At 38.7% G+C, this 18,403-nt stretch overlaps 1 protein-coding gene across 4 annotated transcripts in view; it reads right to left on the reverse strand.

The window, feature by feature from the left end:
• CASK (calcium/calmodulin dependent serine protein kinase) overlaps positions 1 to 18,403 on the reverse strand; it is a 382,943-nt gene that overhangs the window by 107,987 nt on the left and 256,553 nt on the right. For all 4 annotated transcript variants that reach the window (XM_070291515.1, XM_070291514.1, XM_070291513.1 and 1 more), the window contains exons 7-9: positions 16,359 to 16,534; positions 11,223 to 11,345; positions 3,489 to 3,572 (exon numbers count right to left, since the gene is read on the reverse strand). In XM_070291515.1, the coding sequence (XP_070147616.1) occupies positions 3,489 to 3,572; positions 11,223 to 11,345; positions 16,359 to 16,534 (383 nt within the window). The remainder of the gene's footprint in view (positions 1 to 3,488; positions 3,573 to 11,222; positions 11,346 to 16,358; positions 16,535 to 18,403) is intronic.

Genomic DNA, 18,403 nt, shown 5'->3' on the forward strand with positions numbered 1-18,403 from the left:
TTTATAAATAGAGATAAAATCAAGCATATTTAATAAATCCTAAAATAATAATGAAACAAAAACAAAATATTAATAGAAAATGGTATCTATGGAGAACTTATGACTGACAAGTACTATTCTAACTGCTGCTACTGCTACTGCTTAGTCACTTCAGTCGTGTCTGACTCTGTGCGACCCCATAGACGGCAGCCCACCAGGCTCCCCTGTCCCTGGGATTCTCCGAGCAAGAACACTGGAGTGGGTTGCCATTTCCTTCTCCAATGCATGAAAGTGAAAAGTGAAAGTGAAGTCGCTCAGTAAGTGTCTGACTCTTCGTGACTCCATGGACTGCAGCCCACCAGGCTCCTCCGTCCATGGGATTTTCCAGGCAAGAGTACTGGAGTGGGGTGCCACTGCCTTTTCCATTCTAACTGCTATAATATATTAATTCATTAAATCCTTACAACCCTATCAGTTAGCTATTATCACCATCATCCCCATCTTACAGATAAGGAAACTGAAGCACAGAGAATTGAAATAACTGGTCCAAGGTTACACAGCTAGTGTCAGAGTCAGGATTCACCTCAGGCAATGTAGCTCTAGAGGCCATTCTTTCTCTGAATGCTGTACTCCTCTTTCTTCTTGCTACAAAATTTCCTACCTCTGACTTAGTTACAAAATCAATTTTCTACTGCTTTCTGTGAACTTCCCTTTTAATCACTTCAAAGGGAATCATAATAATTAGGTTGTTTCCACCATTTGATGAGCTTAAAAACAGTGTCTGAGTAGAAGGATGGGTACCTAGCTGTTTACTTGTGAAAATAAATTGGGCGGTGGGCTCTGAAAGCCAGGAAAGTTGCAATCTTTGTTCTAGAAGCTCTTAGAAGTGGCAGAATGAGAATGAGTTTTTTGAGGAGAGTAGGTATAACCAGCTTTAACCAGGGTGACTGAATCACTGAATGGGATGCAGCTTTACCAGAAGCTGAAAAACCCTCAATGACAAGTCTGCTGATGTTCCTAATTCTAGGTTGTTTGGTGGGTCTTAAAATTTTAAATAGGCCTGCAAAGGGATGTGGTAAATTCACATGACCCCTTTCTGCTGTGATAGCTTGCTCCTGTCCAAATGAATCTCAGTCACTACTTTGGCTATTTTAGGCCCAAGTCTGATTCTGTGGCACTGGGAGAAATACAGCATGTATTTCTCGCGATGAGGCAAGCCTGAGCCCTGTGGTAAAAGGCTTGTACTTGGGCAGTGAGAGGTTCGGTCTCAGACAGGGTAATGTCACATAGGCCAAAGCAACATCAGAGTTAAAAAGACTTCAGGAAAGACTTGAGACAGAGGTATAGTTAACAGCTTCTTTGGGAAAGAAGTTAATTTCAAAAATGGCTGACCAAATTTCACTTTGGCTAAGATTTTGTTTTCTTTTGTAGCCTACACTGGTTCAGGTGTATAGTAAAGCATGCAAACAAACAAACAAAACCCCAGAGTCTTGGGAAACTTCTTTGGGCACCATCTCAATAACGGCACGTTATCAATAATTATTTTTCTGGCGAGGATTTTTAAAGTAAATACAGAAGAGCTAGTCTGAACCTCCTGACTGCAAAATCAATTAGGAGAAAGGCTAACTGGGAATAATCAACACCAACAGTGACATGTTAGAATTGCCCTTCCTCTACAGTTGCACTCTCCGGTAGAACTTTCTACAGTGATGGAAACAGGCTATATTTGCATTATCTGATACGGCACCACTAGGCTATTGAACGCTTAGAATGTTCTAGTGTGACTGAGGAACAGATCTTTTATTTATTAATAATTTAAATAATTTAATGATTAATATCTCCCTTGAACAGCAAGGAGATCAAACCAGTCAATCCTAAAGGAAATCAACCCTGAGTATTCACTGGAAGGACTGATGCTGAAGCTGAAACTCCAATACTTTGCCCACCTGATTTGAAGAGCCACCTCACTGGAAAAGACCCTGATGCTGGGAAAGATTGAGGGCAGGAGGAGAAAGGGATTACAGAGAACAAGATAGTTGGAGAGGACGAGATGGTTGGATGGCATCACTGACTCAGTGGACATGAGTTTGAGCAAACTCTGGGAGATAGTGAAGGACAGGGAAGCCTGGCATGGGGTCACAAAGAGTCAGACATGACTGAGTGACTGAACAACAACAAATTAATAATTTTAACTAATTTAGGGGACTTCCCTGGTGGTCCAGTGGTTAAGAAACCACCTGCCAATTCAGGGGACAGAGGTTCAACCCTAATCAGATAACTAAGATTCCACATGCTGCAGGGCAACTAAGTCTGCACACCACAACTACTGAGCCCATGCACCACACCTGGAGAGAGGCCTGTGTGCTGCAACTAAGACCTGAAGCAGCCAAACAAATACATCAATATGAACAAATAATCATTTTAATTCACTTAGATTTTAACAGTTACATGTGGCTAGTGGCTAATATGTTGGCCAGTTCAGCTCTGTATGATAATATTGTGCCTTACATAGTTTTCTAAAAATTCATAAAAACATTCTTATAAATCTAGAGTTGAAGACAATCATTCACAACATTTTTCAAGGGTCAGCTACTAGTGAATGAATAAATATTATTGCAACTTATGATGTATCTGAAAATAGTTATGAAGAAAAGTTTTACAGCTTGCAGGAGTCACATGGCTAAGGAGGAGTCTTATCTAATCAACCACTTAGAGGACAGAGTTAAGTTTTTTAATAGTAATCAAAGTAAGTCAAACCTGAGTTAATTTTAAGATCATAATATAATCCTTTCCTCTGTTGCAGGGAGGAGGGAAATGCTGTCCCTTAAGATTTTTGTCCAGTGCTGTAAAGATTCCATTATCTTATTCTGGGTCTTTTTCAAAAACCTCAAAAACCTTTTAAAGTCAAATGGGCTGTCCAAAGGAAGTAATAGTGCTTTTTTTCTTTTCCAGTGTGTTGGAGGATAGGGAGTATGGTAAATGGGAGAAAGGTATCCTAGGAAGAATAAAGAAAAAGTGAGAAAATGATCTGGAAATATTTTCTAGTAGACCAAGGTTGTGGGGATTTTTACTGCTTTGTGATGGTTGCTCAATCCTAGTTCCAATTCTAATTTTGTGTTGTTTCCATTGAACTAAACTTATGTTTTCTGTCAAAATATTTAAGTTTGAGAAAATGTGGCCTGGATTAAAATTCAACAATAGTGGATAATAGCAAGTTCCTATTTTTAAAGTAATTATATCTCTGCTATGAATTTTTAAAGATAACATAAATCTAAAATGTGATTCATCTTCCATTTATTATAACTTATTGCTGGGACTTGTACTTAGATATTACCTTACATTATTTAAAACCCCCAAATCTTATTGAAATAATGGTAAATTTTTGGCATCGAGAATTTGGCTGTAAGAAAACTACAGCCAACACCAGTATAATATTTATGGGCACTGAAACAGAATAAAAATATCAGCAAATGCTTCTGTCTGGCTTTTTGCTGATTTCTTTAATTTACCTTTAGTTTCCTCCGTGCATTGAATTTCCTCAGTTGCTCTACTGTTTCTGGAAGATGAATCTTGTAGGCGTAACGATCCCGCTCCTAAAAAAAGATGAAAGATAATGAACACACATAGCTCTTTAAAAAAGTGAAGAAGCTAAATTTAAAATAAACAACAAGCCCAATTGGATATGAAGGTCAAAACTGATAGTAAAATAGTATTTCATCTTCATCAATAACAAAGGGCTAAAATAATGGTCCATGTAATTTTTCAGATACATGGCTATATGGCTAAAATAATTCATCATAATTATTATGAAGGCATGAAGTTGACACAATCTTGTCAGGTAAAATGAGCCTTCAGGAAATCAACTCACAACTAATTCAGCATTCTGAGTTGTCAAGAATAACTGGATTTTAAAAGAAAAGTCCCAGTATCTTCAAACTAGGACAAACTTATCAAGCCCATTCTAATCCAACCATTTCTCCATGTGGGATCCCCTTCAATCTCTGATGGATGATCACTCTGTTTGACTTCATACAATAGGAGAGTATTACTTTATGGCAGCCCACTACAATTTTAAGGACGTGAAAAAATTCTTACTCAGACCACCTGTGGCTTGTCTGGACTAGCTCTTCTCTTTGGGCATCACAGAGTAAACACAATCCCTCTTCTGTATAATACTCCTTTAGTAGTTATGAGGGGGTTCATGCTTCCACCAAATCTATGCCTCTCTGTGATAATATCTCCAGTTGCCAACTTCTCATGTGTATTTCAAATGTCCTGTCATTCTCCTTATTGTCCTCTTTGGTTCTAATTTGTCAATGTATCTTAAAGATTTTATGCTACAGGTACTTATTTTAGAAATATTTCTTGAGTACCTACTATATGCCAGGCATCATTCTATGCACTTGAGATTAACAAGTAAACAAAACCTTAACAAAGATTCTGGCCCTCATGTAGTTCATATTTTAATGGGAGAAGATAAGAAAATACAAAGAAGGGAAATTATAGAGTATGTTAAGAGTGCTATGGAATAAAGCAAAAAGGAAGGCAGGGTAAAGGCACATTGCAATTTAAAGTAGGGTGGTCAAAGTATGACCCAGCTGAGAAAGTGACATCCAGGAGGTGAGGAGAGTGGTCTAGGCAGACAGAACAACTAAGTGCAAAGGCCTTTCAAAGGAGACAGTGTGCCTGAAATTTTCAATAAATAGCAAGGAGACTCATATGTGGAGTAAATAGTAGATCAGATTAGAGAAGTGGCAGGGCTGGTGCAGGCCATCAGGGGCCTTGGACTTTTATTTTGAGTGGGAGATGGAGCAACTGGGAGGTTAGCAGCTAGAGTGACGTGATCTGACAATGTAGAGGAATACTCTGGCTGTTGTATTAAGACTAGATTGGAAAGGAGAGAGTTAAAAAAAAAGCATGGAGACCAGTTAGGAGGTTATTGTGGTAATCTAGGGGGGAAATGAAGGTGGATAAAACCAGATGGAAGCAATAAAGACAGTGAAAGGGAGATAGACTCTGAATGTAGTTTGTCCTGAAAAAGTTTTACTGAGGTATAATTAGCATACAATTAACTGCACGTATACGATGGGATAAGTTTTGACATACGTATACAAACATAAAATCATCCCCACAACCATAATGGACATATCCAACACTCTCAAAAGCTTTCTTGTGTCTCTTTTGTTACCCCCTTCCCCATCCCCAGGCAACCACTGATCTATTCTCTGTTACTTTAGATTAGTTTGCATTTTCTAGAATTTAATATAAATGGGATTAATTTATTAATTATTAATAATCTATTAATTATTATCCAACTTTATTCACTCTGCCTAAATATTTTAGCTTCACCCACATTGTTGCATGTATCAATAGTTCATTCTGTTTTATTGCTGGGGGTATTCCATTGAATGTGCTGTGCTTAGTCACTCAGTCGTGTCTGACTCTTTGCAACCCCATGGACTGTAGCCCGCCAGGCTCCTCTGTCCATGGGCATTCTCCAGGCAAAAATACTGGAGTGGGTTGCCTGCCCTCCTCTAGGGGATCTTCCTATCCCAGGGATCGAACTTAGGTCTTCTGCACTGCAGGCAGATTCTTTACCGTCTGAGCCACCAGGGAAGCCCATTCTATTGAATAGATGTACCATAAGTTGTTTATCCATTCACCTGTTGATGCACCCTGGGTGGTTTCCAATTTTTGCCTGTTATGTATAAGGATGCCATGAACATTAATGTACAAGTCTCTGTATGGACCTAAGTTTCATTTCTCTTAGGTAAACATATAGGAGTAGAATGGCTAGGTCATTTTGTAAGAATATGTTTAACTTTTTAAGAAACTGTGCAACAGTTTTCCAAGTGGCTAAACCATTTTACATTCCTACAACAGCTATGAGTTCTAGTTGTTCAACATCCTCACCAACATTTGGTTAGCCCCTGGGTAGCATACAAGGAGGACAGACTAGATGAGTATTGCAGAGGCATTGAAAATGAAACTGGCATTTGAATCACAGCATGTAAAAATGGGCTAGGACGTGTGTTCTGAATCTAATTGGATTAACTGCCTACCAAAATAGAAGATTTAAATAAGAGTCATAGTCTCATAACATAATAATACTAAAAATGCCCAGCACACTATCCAAAATTACTCTTCATACTAAGAACCAGGAAAATCTCAACTAAATTAAATTTAAACACTTCTACTTTACAGGCTTTAACCCTTCTGTAGGCTTCCTAATTCTGAATATCTCCAATCACTCACCAAGCCTCATCAATTTTCCTTAATCACTCTCAGTTTGGATACTTCTTTCCCACTCCCACTATGACTCGCTGGTTCTGGCCCCTGTCACTTCCTGGCTAGACAGGCCAGCTTCTGTAGGACCTTTTTGCCTCTACTGCTTGTATCCTGACAGGTAACCCACCTGTGCACAGTGTCCAAAGGAATTACGTGAGCATGCTGCTCATATAATTTTGCATCACTCAAAAGCCTGCAGTAGCTTTTTACTCTCTATACCCTAATATCTAAAGTACCAGATTTGGCATTCCAGATATATTCTTCCCTCAAACCAAATTTTCAGTCTACTGCAACCCTACTGAAATAGCTGACCTTTGTATGATACGTGTTTCCTGACCCCTTCCCTGAATACCCTGAACACTTATAATGCTGTGCCTCCTCTGTGCCTCCCACATGGGTATATGGCCCCTTTAGTTGTATTAACATGTGCAGCCTCCCTCCCCACTAGCTAGTGTGTAGCACCAGCCTACAGTGACTCACGCGCCCCATTAGTCTTCCAGGGACCATACTCCTGTATTCTTGTGAGATGCCTCTCACGTGTGACTTCTTTGAGGTTATCTTTCTATGTCTTTATGTTATATCAACAGCATTTGAAATTCCATTTCATGGTCTCACCATGCCTTTCTCTCTTTAATATGTTGGGAAGTTTAGAAGATAACAGACAGTGAAGTGAAAAGGGAGGGACTGATACAGTCAAAAACTTTTTTTAAATAAAATTATGCTTAAATTATGATTCCTGATATTTTCTAAGCAGATGAAATCATAAGATTAAAAAAAAGTCTATTAATGTACTTCTTACCACAAAACAAGTAAATATTAACTCCACAGCATTATAAAACTAAGACAAAAGAATAAAAATAATATTTTCCAGATTAAATAGTCCTACTTGAAACTAACAGTAATGTGATATGAATTCAGAAAAATCTGATTAGCAATGTGTCTTGCATTTAAAGAAGTGTTTGATTCACTATCCATTTTGCACACGAGATGCTAAATATACATTTAATTGATGTGTTGATTGGTTATTCCAAAATTCAAATTGATTAGGCTAATATAAATATCCTTTTCATCTTTATTATAGTCAATATACTTGGAATCTACATATTAAGGCTACAAAGGTTATGAAAAGAGCTTAATTATCTGTGAGAAAATTACAATCTTAGTTGGTCTTACTTTTGTTGGAATGAATATTTACAGCAAACAGCACTAATTTAGATAAAAGTATAGTTTAACAACTTCAAGACACTCACATATTAATTGGTCTATTTACTCAAATTCCCATTTTATATGTCATGATTGAATAGGACTTTTTTGTGGTCTCCCCAAAGAAAGAATAATTTTTCTTTGACACAAAACAGTGGTATCATGACTTTTGGTACTCCTTACTATAAGGATTTTCATCATTTTATTTCTTTAAATTGCAGTTACTCAGGAGTTTTTCATATTTAAACTTTAGCTTAAAGTTTAGCCATTGCTAAATTACCACCACTTCTATGCACAGCAATGATTTAAAAGTATACATGGAAAAGTACTGAAATATAACATAAGCCTGTTCTCATCAGCTTGGTAACATTCTCACTGAATTCTCCCATCTTCAGATAACACACTGTAGTGAACAGTCTTCAGGAATTTTTTCAGTTAAGCTACTGACACTTTTGTCTTTTGTCTTTCTGGTGCCAGAAATCTGTTGTCTATTAAGCTCAGATTATTTGGCAAAAGAACTATAATCATTGCAGGGATAAGAGTTTCCAAAAATAAATATTATTAGTCAACAGATGCAAGATAATGAAAGCCAAATTTTCTAAAGGATATTAAAAATGACTAATACGGCTGCCATTCTCACTGTTACTTGGCATTTAAACTAGCTGCAAACAAAAAAAGATCCTCATGATAAGAAACTGAGAAACGCAAAGGAAAATCAGGAGGTTCCCTGAATTGTTTATTCCTGGGGGAAAATAAGTACTAAGAAAGTATCTGAGAACTGTTCACTCTTTTCTGGAGGAAGTCAGAAATAACTATAGCTAGGGAATTCAAGTCAAGAATAACTAAAGCTGAGTATCAGAGGATTGAATGCCGATGTGAAAAGTAATATTCTTAAGGAGAATCTAGATCTACTGGAATCTCAACATTGTTCAATCATACTATTATCCCATGTCATCACTGTTAAGATATACTATTAACCTATATTTAAATATTATTATTTTGCATAATTTCTGGGGAGCTAGCATGGTATAGTAGTGTGAATACATTTATACATTCACTCATGAAATCATTAACTGATATTTATGAGCACCTACTAAAAGTCAGGGGCTTCCCAGGTGGTGCTCGTGGTAAAGAACCCATCTGCCAATGTAGGAGATAAGAGAGACAGGTTCGATTCCTGGGTGGGGAAGATCCCTTGGAGGAGGGTATGGCAACCCACTCCAGTATTCTTGCCTGGAGAATTCCATGGACAGAGGAGCCTGCTGGGCTACAGTCCATAGGGTCGCAAAGAGTCAGACACAACTGAAGCGACAGCATGCACACACTACATGTCAGACACTTTCAAAGGTTCTATACAGAAGTGAACCAAGAGACAAAAATTCCTGCTCTGTATGCAGCTTATATTTTATGGAAGTAGACAGAGAAACAAATAAGTAAGATGTAAGTATGTCTCACGGTGACCAATGCTATGGAAAAAAAGTAAGGCAGGGAAGGAGGGTAGGGAATACTGGTGGCAGGGGACATTTCTTCCCTCAAATTTTAAATTGGGTGGTCAGGGAAGATCTCACTAAGAAGCTGCTATCTAAGTAAAGACTGAAGATGGTGAGAGAATAAGCCATGAAGATAGCTTGGGGAATAGTATTCTAGGGAAAGGGCATGACTAACACAGGCGCTGAGGCAAGTGTGGGCCTGCTGTCTGAAGAATAGCAAGGAGGCTGACATGAGGGAACAAAGTGAGAAGAGGAGAGTAGAAAGGGGTGAAGTCCGAGAGGTATCAGGGAGTGAAATGGTAAACTAAATTCATAATACTTCAGGAGACAGGTCTAGCCTAAAGGTATAAACTCCGGGTTTATAGATAGCATTTGAAGCCACTAAAACTATTAATAGATGAGGTCTCCAAGGGTCTGGGGCTTCCCTGGTGGCTCAGCTGGTAAAGAATCCACCTGCAATGCAGGAGACCTGGGTTTGATCCCTGGGTTGGGAAGATCCCCTGGAGAAGGGAAAGGCTGCCCACTCCAGTATTCTGGCCTGGAGAATTCCATGGATTGTATAGTCCATGGGGTCACAAAGAGTCAGACACGACTGAACAACTTTCACTCTCACTTTCCAAGGGTCTGAGTGTAGACAGGAAGATGAAGAGCAATGGGCTGTAGCACTCCACTGTGAAGACATGGTGCAGGGAGGTGAGGAAGAATCGGCAGGATCTGAAAGGGGCTGCCACAGAGGTAAAAGGGAAACCAGGGAGAGAGGTGCCCTGAAGCCAAGGGAGGACAGAGTTCCAGAAGTATGGATGTCCAAATGCTGATATGCCAAGAGGGAGAATCATGAGCTCTGACCACTAGACTCAGCAACGTGAAGGTCACTGGTGACTTGACGACTTGACAAGAGCTATTTTAGTGGAGTTGGTAGGATTGCAACCCTGACTAGGGTGGGTTCAAGAGAAAGAGATGGGAGAAACTGAGGAAAGTGAGTAGAAATAACACTTTCTAGGAGTTTCGCTGTCAAGGGGACTAGAGAATAGGGGCAGAGGCTGGAGCGGGTTGTAGGGTTAGGAGAACATGTGTGTGTGTAATAAAAATAAGTGGTAGCTTGTGAGATCCCACAGAGATTGGAAGGTGCTAATGCAGGGAAGGGCTCACAAGTGGGAGCGCTGACCTTGAGTAAGTGAACAGGATAGGATCTTGAGTACAAGGGAAAGGGGTGTGGTAGGCTGAATCCTGGTTCCAGCTTCAACAATTTTTGTGACTTGGGGCAAGATTCTTAACCTGAGGCTTAGCTTTCTCACCTGTAAAGTGAGAATTTCCTGGAACTGTTGAACACTGTAATGTCTTCATCAAATAGTACTATCTCACTGAAGCCCCAAGTTATAATTTTCTTTAATAGTGATACTTCATTGGCAGGATGGGATATAAAAAGAACTTTTAAAATCTGCTTTTTCTAGAGCCTAGGAGCCACAACTACTGAAGCCCACATACCCTGGAGCTCCTGCTCCACAACATAAGAAGTCCCTGTGACAAGAAGCCTGCACCCCACACTAGAGTAGTCCCCTCTTGCTGCAACTAGAGAAAGCCAGCATGTAGCAGTGGAGACCCAAGTGAAAGTGAAAGTGAAGTCGCTCAGTCATGTCTGACTCTTTGCGAGCCCATGGACTGTAGCCTACCAGGCTCCTCCATCCATGGGATTTTCCAGGCAAGAGTACTGGAGTGGTTGTCATTTCATTCTCCAGGGGATCTTCCCAACCCAGGGATAGAACCCAGGTCTCCTGCATTGCAGGAAGATGCTTTACCATCAGAGCCACCAGGGAAGCACCCAGCACAGCCATAAATAAATAAATAAAATTAAAAAAAATCTTTTTCTTAAGAAAATAAATCTTAAAAAATAATGCTATAAAGTATACAGTCACAACCAAAGCAATGATAATTGCTTTTTAAATATCACACACTAAGTGCTCCTTCTGTTGTTCATGTTGTGCATCCTTGGAAGATGTGTTGGTAGAGAACAAACAAGCCTTCCTCTGGGATGGATTTTGCCTTAATTCTCTTTCTTACCCTCTTGTGATGAAGCTGAATGTCACTAAAATGAAACATCCTCTTAGATGTTTACAGAGAGTGCATAGAAACAGTAAATAAGGTGAACAAAACTAATGAAAAAATGCTCAGGAAAAAAAAAGGGTGGAAAGGGGCACCTTACAGAGTAATGCATTCTTGTCACTGGAACTGTCCAAACAAAGTGCCACCTATGAGCTCACACACCTTAAGCCATGGGTGATTCAGTGCTTCATAAACAGTGATCCTCTCGGCGGGATCCAGCATCAGCATTCGGCGTACGAGGTCTTTGGCACTTTCAGAGATATGGCTCCACTGCCTTGGATTCATCTGAAGAGGGGAAAGGAAAATTACACAGTTAGGTTCAGTGAGATGTTAATGTTCACTGTTAATATCCCTACACCGTTTCAATGCGAATAAGATTCAGGTAGCAAAGTAGAGAAATCGGATTCTAAAGACTTGCTTTCTAAGGAAGAAGAGGACTGAGGTCATACATTTCCTATTGTTCAACACATGAGAATTTGCATCAGTAAATATTCTTTATACATATTCTTGTTAGATATATAATAACATTTTAAATAATTGAAGAACAGAATGTTCACGATTCCAGGTTCTATCTCAGGTAAAATAAAAAGTCTAGCATCTAGACTCTAAGCAGATGAGAATACTTTGACCTAGAAAGGACTAAAATAAAATTTAAAATTTTTAAAGAAGTGTTTTTAATATTTTGTTTTTAAAACTGGGAATTATCAGTAACTGTGAAGCCACATAAAGTAGCTTTTATTAATAGGATACTTTGGTCACTGTATGTCATTTTCAGCATTTAGGAAAAAATATATTACTATAGGCCTTACAAAAAACCCAATTTACTTGTATGTTATTCTTAGTGAAGTGAGTTTTTCCCCTCTTTTAGAGATGAGACAACTAAGCTACAAGGTAAGTCGCCTAAAGCCAAACAAAAAAATAAATTATGAGTTGTTCCTAAGACACAGGACTCATGAGCAAGGCTGTGGATCTCTGAGGAAAAGAGTTGGAAGACTCCTGGGAAAAGGGGTATGTCTGAGACCAGGAACCAGGAAGAAATGGAAAGGAATGCTTGGGGCTTGGAGTTGGGAAGGCAAGTGGGGACAGGAGGGAAGAGATGGAGCAGGGTCTCACTCCCTATTTAATATCAGGAAACTGACTGAGTGAGCACGTAGGAGCTGTCTCTTGCCAGGAGCTGTAAACAATGCCATGGCTTTAACCGGCAGAGACCCATGTCATTTTCTATGGGAGAAAGATGCAGAATAAAGTCCGTAACACTTTAAAGCCAAATAAAATCACCGCTTGCATTGTAGTACACACGAATCATTATAATCTGGCCAAGGTTTAGCATCAGACATTTTGCTCTGGCTAATGTGAGGCTTTGTTGTAGTAGACAGAGAGTGGAAAATGTTCCATCTTCTTTGTCTAACAGGCATAATTCTAAGCGGTAATCACTTCCCTTGTCAGATCCCTTAATTAAAAGCGAATGCCGTGAGACTGTTGAAATACTGTCATCCTACTGAAACTGTGATCGGTTGACAGGTTTGAAATAGGGAGGCGAGTAATTGGATGGGGCTTAGACAGCCTTGCTTCCTCTTCTCCATCTTGGAGATGATGTTCTCTTTCATGTCTGAATGACCTGTCCTCAGGAAAGGTGTTGAGAAACCATCTGAAAGTGGTCATAAGATTTCTGAAGTGAGAAGAGGTTGAGAGGTATACTCCCTGGTCCTTTTCATAAGGGAGCCCAATCCAGGGTTTTCTCTTTGGCAAAAAAGAGTAGCTGATATTAATTTAGGCAGCTGAGTATATCTTTACCATCTGAGCCATCAGGGAAGCCCTTGAATATATAAGGGATAACAAAACAGGGCTATAAAGCAGTCTTAATTATTTGAATATGAAAGCGAGGCAGCTGAGAACTCCTGCTGTGTAGACACTAATTGGATATCCAGAAACAAATGATATAAGGTGACACTGTATCTTTTATAGACTTGGGGAAATATATTTTTGTCCTTTATAAAAAATTAATTGAAATTAAATGTTAGCATATATTTTAGCTAAAGTATTCTCTCCTATCAACCTTAAAAGATCAAGTAAGCTAGTAAACGAGAATAAAAAGTTAAAATTATCCATTCATCTGCTGATGGACATCTAGGTTGTTTCCATGTCCTGGCTATTATAGATAGTGCTGCAATGAACATTGGGGTACCATGTGTCTCTTTCAATTCTGGTTTCCTCGGTGTATATCATGTAAGAAACGAATCGCCAGTCTATGTTCGATGCAGGATACAGGATGCTTGGGGCTGGTGCATGGGGATGATCCAGAGAGATGATATGGGATGGGAGGTGGGAGGGGGGTTCAGGATTGGGAACTCATGTACACCCGTGGCGGATTCATGTCAATGTATGGCAAAACCAATACAGTATTGTAAAGTAAAATAAAGTAAAAAGTTAAAATTATTTACGACCAGTAGTAGTTTATAAACTATGACATTTTAAATATATTACATTTAAAATGTGTCATCAAAATTTTCTTGAAAATACTCATAGAGATCAAGGATTTTTAATTTTTGTTGTTGTTAAGAACCACCATGGTGGTAAAATACTTTTGAGATCTGCTCCAAAATAATCTAGTAGCATGTAGAATATAGATAAAACAAGATTGGCTGGATGTTGATAAATATTAAAGCTGTGGGTTCATTATACTATTATCTCTCCTATTTTGTTAGAAATTTTCAGTAACAAAAATTTAAAAATGAATGCTGACACAATCATAGTATTTTTTTTAAAGGCCCAATAGAGTCATCACTGATAATAAAGATGGATCTGTACTTTAAGCTAAGCTACTGAAAACCTGGGGCCTTTGTAAGGAAAGCCATGAGTATAAGCGAGAGGTGAGGTTAGCCAAGTAAGAGTAAATATGTTATTAACTTTAAACCCCCAGGTCCAGAAATTATAGTATAGCTGTCACTGTCCATCTGACTATATTATACTAGAATACTAAGAATAGGAAATTTTAAAACAGTCAAACTTTTGGACATATTTTACTAGTCCAAATTTTTTTCTAAACAAAGAAACAAAGATAACTATTCAATGCTTTAAAAATAGACAAGATCAAATACCAAGAAGCCGCTGGAATGAAGCACATTGCCTTGGAAACCAGGAAGTTAGCAACTGAACAAACACAAAGGAAGAATTCTATTATTAGCAAATGCTTATAGCTCAAGAAGGCAGGTGGGAGATTTTATTATATGGTACCTACGTCATAAGTTGCTGTGAGGATGAAGAGTTAATATAAGTAAAGTGCTTAGAACAGTTCCTGGAACATAGTAAGCACTGTGTATGAGTTAGCTATCATTGCTAGTATTATTACACTGATAGATTACTGTGTTTATTTTCACATGTTAGTATCTGTGATTTCACTTGGCAAAATTCAATGAGAAAGCCATAACTGTGCATTCCTGATAGCCACTCACAATTTCCAGGGATTGAAGGGAGATGATTACTTACAAGCAGTTTCCTGAGACCTTGAAAGGATTTTTATTCCCCAATGGTCAACTGACTCTAAGAAGCAGAAGAACCTATACATAAAATGTCTTTCTCTGTTAACAGAGTTTTCCCATAGATCTTCATCTAAATAAAGACAAATCTGTGTACCTTTATATATAAGCCGATGGTACACAAGGAAAAATAGTACAAACCATTCTCACTGACTCACTTCCATAAGCTTCAGTTGCGGTTTACAGAATAAGGCCACAACTCTGAAATTACTTTACCTTGATTTCTTTTTTTCCCTTAAGTTTTGTCAAGTCCCATATAAAATTCTAACATTACTGAGGAACAGAGGAAAAAAAAAAAAACAACTTTAGGGGCTTCCAGTTTTGGAGTGTAGTGTTATATGAATATAAACCTGTGTGTTTGGTTTTTACGTTGCCAGGCACGGCTGAAAACGAAAACAGTGATTTTGTTGAATAGAAAGTGCATGTGTTAATAATAACGGGAGGAAGGAGAGCTTCCTCAAAATAAACTGCCCTGATTTGATATCCAGACACATACTCTTCTGTGCTTCCTATACAGAGCATCGTATTCCATCAGCCATACAAGGTGGCACAGGGCAATAAAGTGTATAAGCTAGGGTAGTGAAACCAACCCTAAGCTTATTTCCAAGAACCTTCTAGGTCTTTTTGGTATAGCCACTCATGATGTCAGTAATGGCTTCTTAAATTATTTAGTAATGAAAGTAATAATGTACTAATCAGAAGTCTGGGAACAGTACATGTAGTTTGCAATTCACAGTAGCCAAAGATGAATATAAATATTTAAATTACACCAAAATGGCTCTAAATCACATTATGAAATGCAGTTGTGATACTGGCATTTCAGTTTATCCTGGAAGGTAGTAAATGGCAAATTTTTCAGCTGTGCTGGCTAACTACATAAAATGCAATAAAATAACATGCATGCTAGAGCAAAAACAAAGGTTAATAGACACTAAATCTAAAAGTAAGATAAAGAATTACTAAAATTACCTGGATGAAATTTCCATTTTACTTTAGAAATGAAGTAATAAAAATAAAGCCCTTTTCTCAAATTACACAAAGAAGGGCCAAAGAAGTTTATGCTCCAGCTCAGCCTGAATAAATGGGTTTGATCACCAGACAGCTAATGGACATTTAAAAATCTGGGCTCAGGTCTGTCACAGACACCTTACCCAGGGTAAAATAAAATCTCACATTCTCTCACAGTAAATTAAAAGGAGTATTCCAAATTCTTTCCCTGAACTAGAATTTTATTTGAAATAAGTGGGGCACAAACAAATTACTATGAGTTTGAGTTAGCTAAACAGGCAGTTTCACTAGAATGTACTTGTGGTCAAAGATTTTGACTTGTAGTGTGGCTTTGTGACTCTGAGGGCCCAGAACGTGGAGGAAAAGGGGAACACCCATCGGGTCTCTGGTCTTTATACTGTATCAAAGACAAGTCGGGTTCCTGTTTTCTGGACTAAACACAGAGTTGGAATCCAAATACATGGGATAGACTAGAGGCAGCACAGAGGGAATGAGAAGGGAGGAGTGAGGCAATGTTTTTTTTTAAAGCCAGTCATCTGGATGATAATTTGGCTGCTATCGACTCTGAAATTTACTTGAGAGCTTTGTTGCCTAACAAGGCTAGTGGATCAAAGATGCAAGCAAAAAACTTTTCTCTGACTAGGGTAACTATGTTGACCATCAATAAACAATCCAAAGAGAGACAATAACTTAAAACATTTTTTTCGGAATAATTTAATCTCAATGGAAAAATAAAACGTTCATAATATATTACCTTATATTTTCCTTTAATAATGCCTTCAAACAATCTTTCCTTGGTTCCATAAAAAGGCAAACAACCGCTTAGCAGGATAAAAAGGATCACGCCACAACCCCAGACATCTACAGGTTTTCCATAAGGCTCTCTCTTGACAACTTCTGGGGCCATAAAATGAGGTGTTCCAACGCGCCCTATATTTAAAATGACAACATCAAGGAAAAAATGTTTACATAAAATGGGTTTCCCACCATTTGAAAACTGAAAATAACAGTGTGAATGGCAAGTTTAACAATGTAAATATTACCACCTCTTCCCTCCTCTATAAAATCAAGGAAAAAAAAGGCAGAAAGAAAAAAATTATTTATCTAATCACCTCTTGAAAATACTGAGCCCAGGAGAGAGAGGTACTCTGTCTTCTAACACTGCTACTTCCTATTGAATTCTGCAGGGTGCATGGTAAATATTTACCTATTTCTTGCATCATGAAGAAGTTGTTTAAATTTTACAGTTTTCACATGTTTGAAAAAAATTACTAAAAATACAGAGCAGAGACAGTGGCAGGGAGAGGGGGGAACAAGTGAGAAAATATCTGTGGAGAAAAAGATTACTTTTGACTGCCAAACAGAGATTCTCAAATTAAACCTAATGCTGAGAACTTTTGCTTGGAATATGACTCTGAATCCGAAATCCTGTTCAGTAGATTTTAGGAATTAATTGCAGCAATTAACAGTGGTTAATGATATTTTGTTATAATAGGATTTTAGCTTCCTTCAAATATTAATATTGGAAGAGAATGAGAGCAAATATATGACATAAACCAAAACAAAATCATGAGGCTCTTCCTATTCGATTCTCTTTGATTTCTATCTTCTTTAAAGTGTTTTTCTTTTTTCCTATCAAAATTAGGTTTCAGGAAGGAATCTGAAAGCAGTTGTTTGCACACCAGTAGCCATCTTTGACGCAGCACCCCCTTTTCTTCTGTAGAACAAAAGATTTGTATCCTAGGGAAATTCCTGTGGGAGGGGACTGCCTGCCGGATTTGACAGCTCTTCTAGCTCTAGGCGGGCCCAGTGCCCTCCTCTCTTCCCTTCTCCACACCCCCCACCTCGTCATCCTGAGTCCAAGATAATTTTTATTTCAAAGACTGCACAAAACTTTATGGAGAGCTCAGAATGGTGTTCAGAGTTTAGAAAAAGACCTCAGAGATCTTCTAATCCAGCTAGAGAGAAAGCCTGTATTATAAAGTCTTGTTGGTGATTGCCAAACCTGATTAGGATGGAAATGGTTGGGAACAGCTCTGAGCTTGTGTACTTGGAATGTTCCTTTGCTGAAAATTGTGGATCCCCTTCTTCCCCCATAACAGAGGAGATTATGTTCAGGGTTCAGAGAGTGAAAATATTTTTATTTAAAATGTATGGTAGATCAGAGGAGACTCTGTACCAGTTAGAAGGAAAGATTTTTATTTTCATGTTGCCCCATTTAGTTTCCTCAAGTAACACAAAGAAGCGTGAAATGATGAGAACTAAGCCTCCTACTTCATTAACAGCTGGGACAGAGCACTGCCCTTGGAGAAATGTGCCTTGGTCTGATGGACAGGAGCTGGTAAAAGTAGGGAGCAGCAGGGTAAGAGATCAGAGTACTCATACCAGGGCACCAGCCAGGTACCTGCTGGTGGTTGGGATACTGCTTGGAAACGCAACTTGCCTCTTACTACAAGACAGGGCCAAGCAACTCAAAATGTAGGTCTCAATCTGGGACTAGTCAAGAGCCCCCATGGCCAGCCCTGGCCAACCAGGGGGAGGTTCTCTCCATTTATCTAGATTGAAGACTACCATGGTATTGGAGAATCAGTGTTCATCCTTGAGGAAGATACATGTCTTTTGGTTAAGGAATTTGCTCATAAATGAAAAGGGGAAAGACCATCATATGTTAGTCACTCAGTCGTGTCTGACTCTTTGCGACCCCATGGACTGTTAGCCCACCAGGCTCCACTGTCAATGGAGTTCTCCAGTCAAGAATACTGGCATGGGTTGCCGTTCCCTTCTCCAAGGGATCTTCCT

This window comes from Ovis canadensis, chromosome X (genome assembly GCF_042477335.2).
Source record: "Ovis canadensis isolate MfBH-ARS-UI-01 breed Bighorn chromosome X, ARS-UI_OviCan_v2, whole genome shotgun sequence".
NCBI classification, from domain to species: domain Eukaryota; kingdom Metazoa; phylum Chordata; class Mammalia; order Artiodactyla; family Bovidae; genus Ovis; species Ovis canadensis.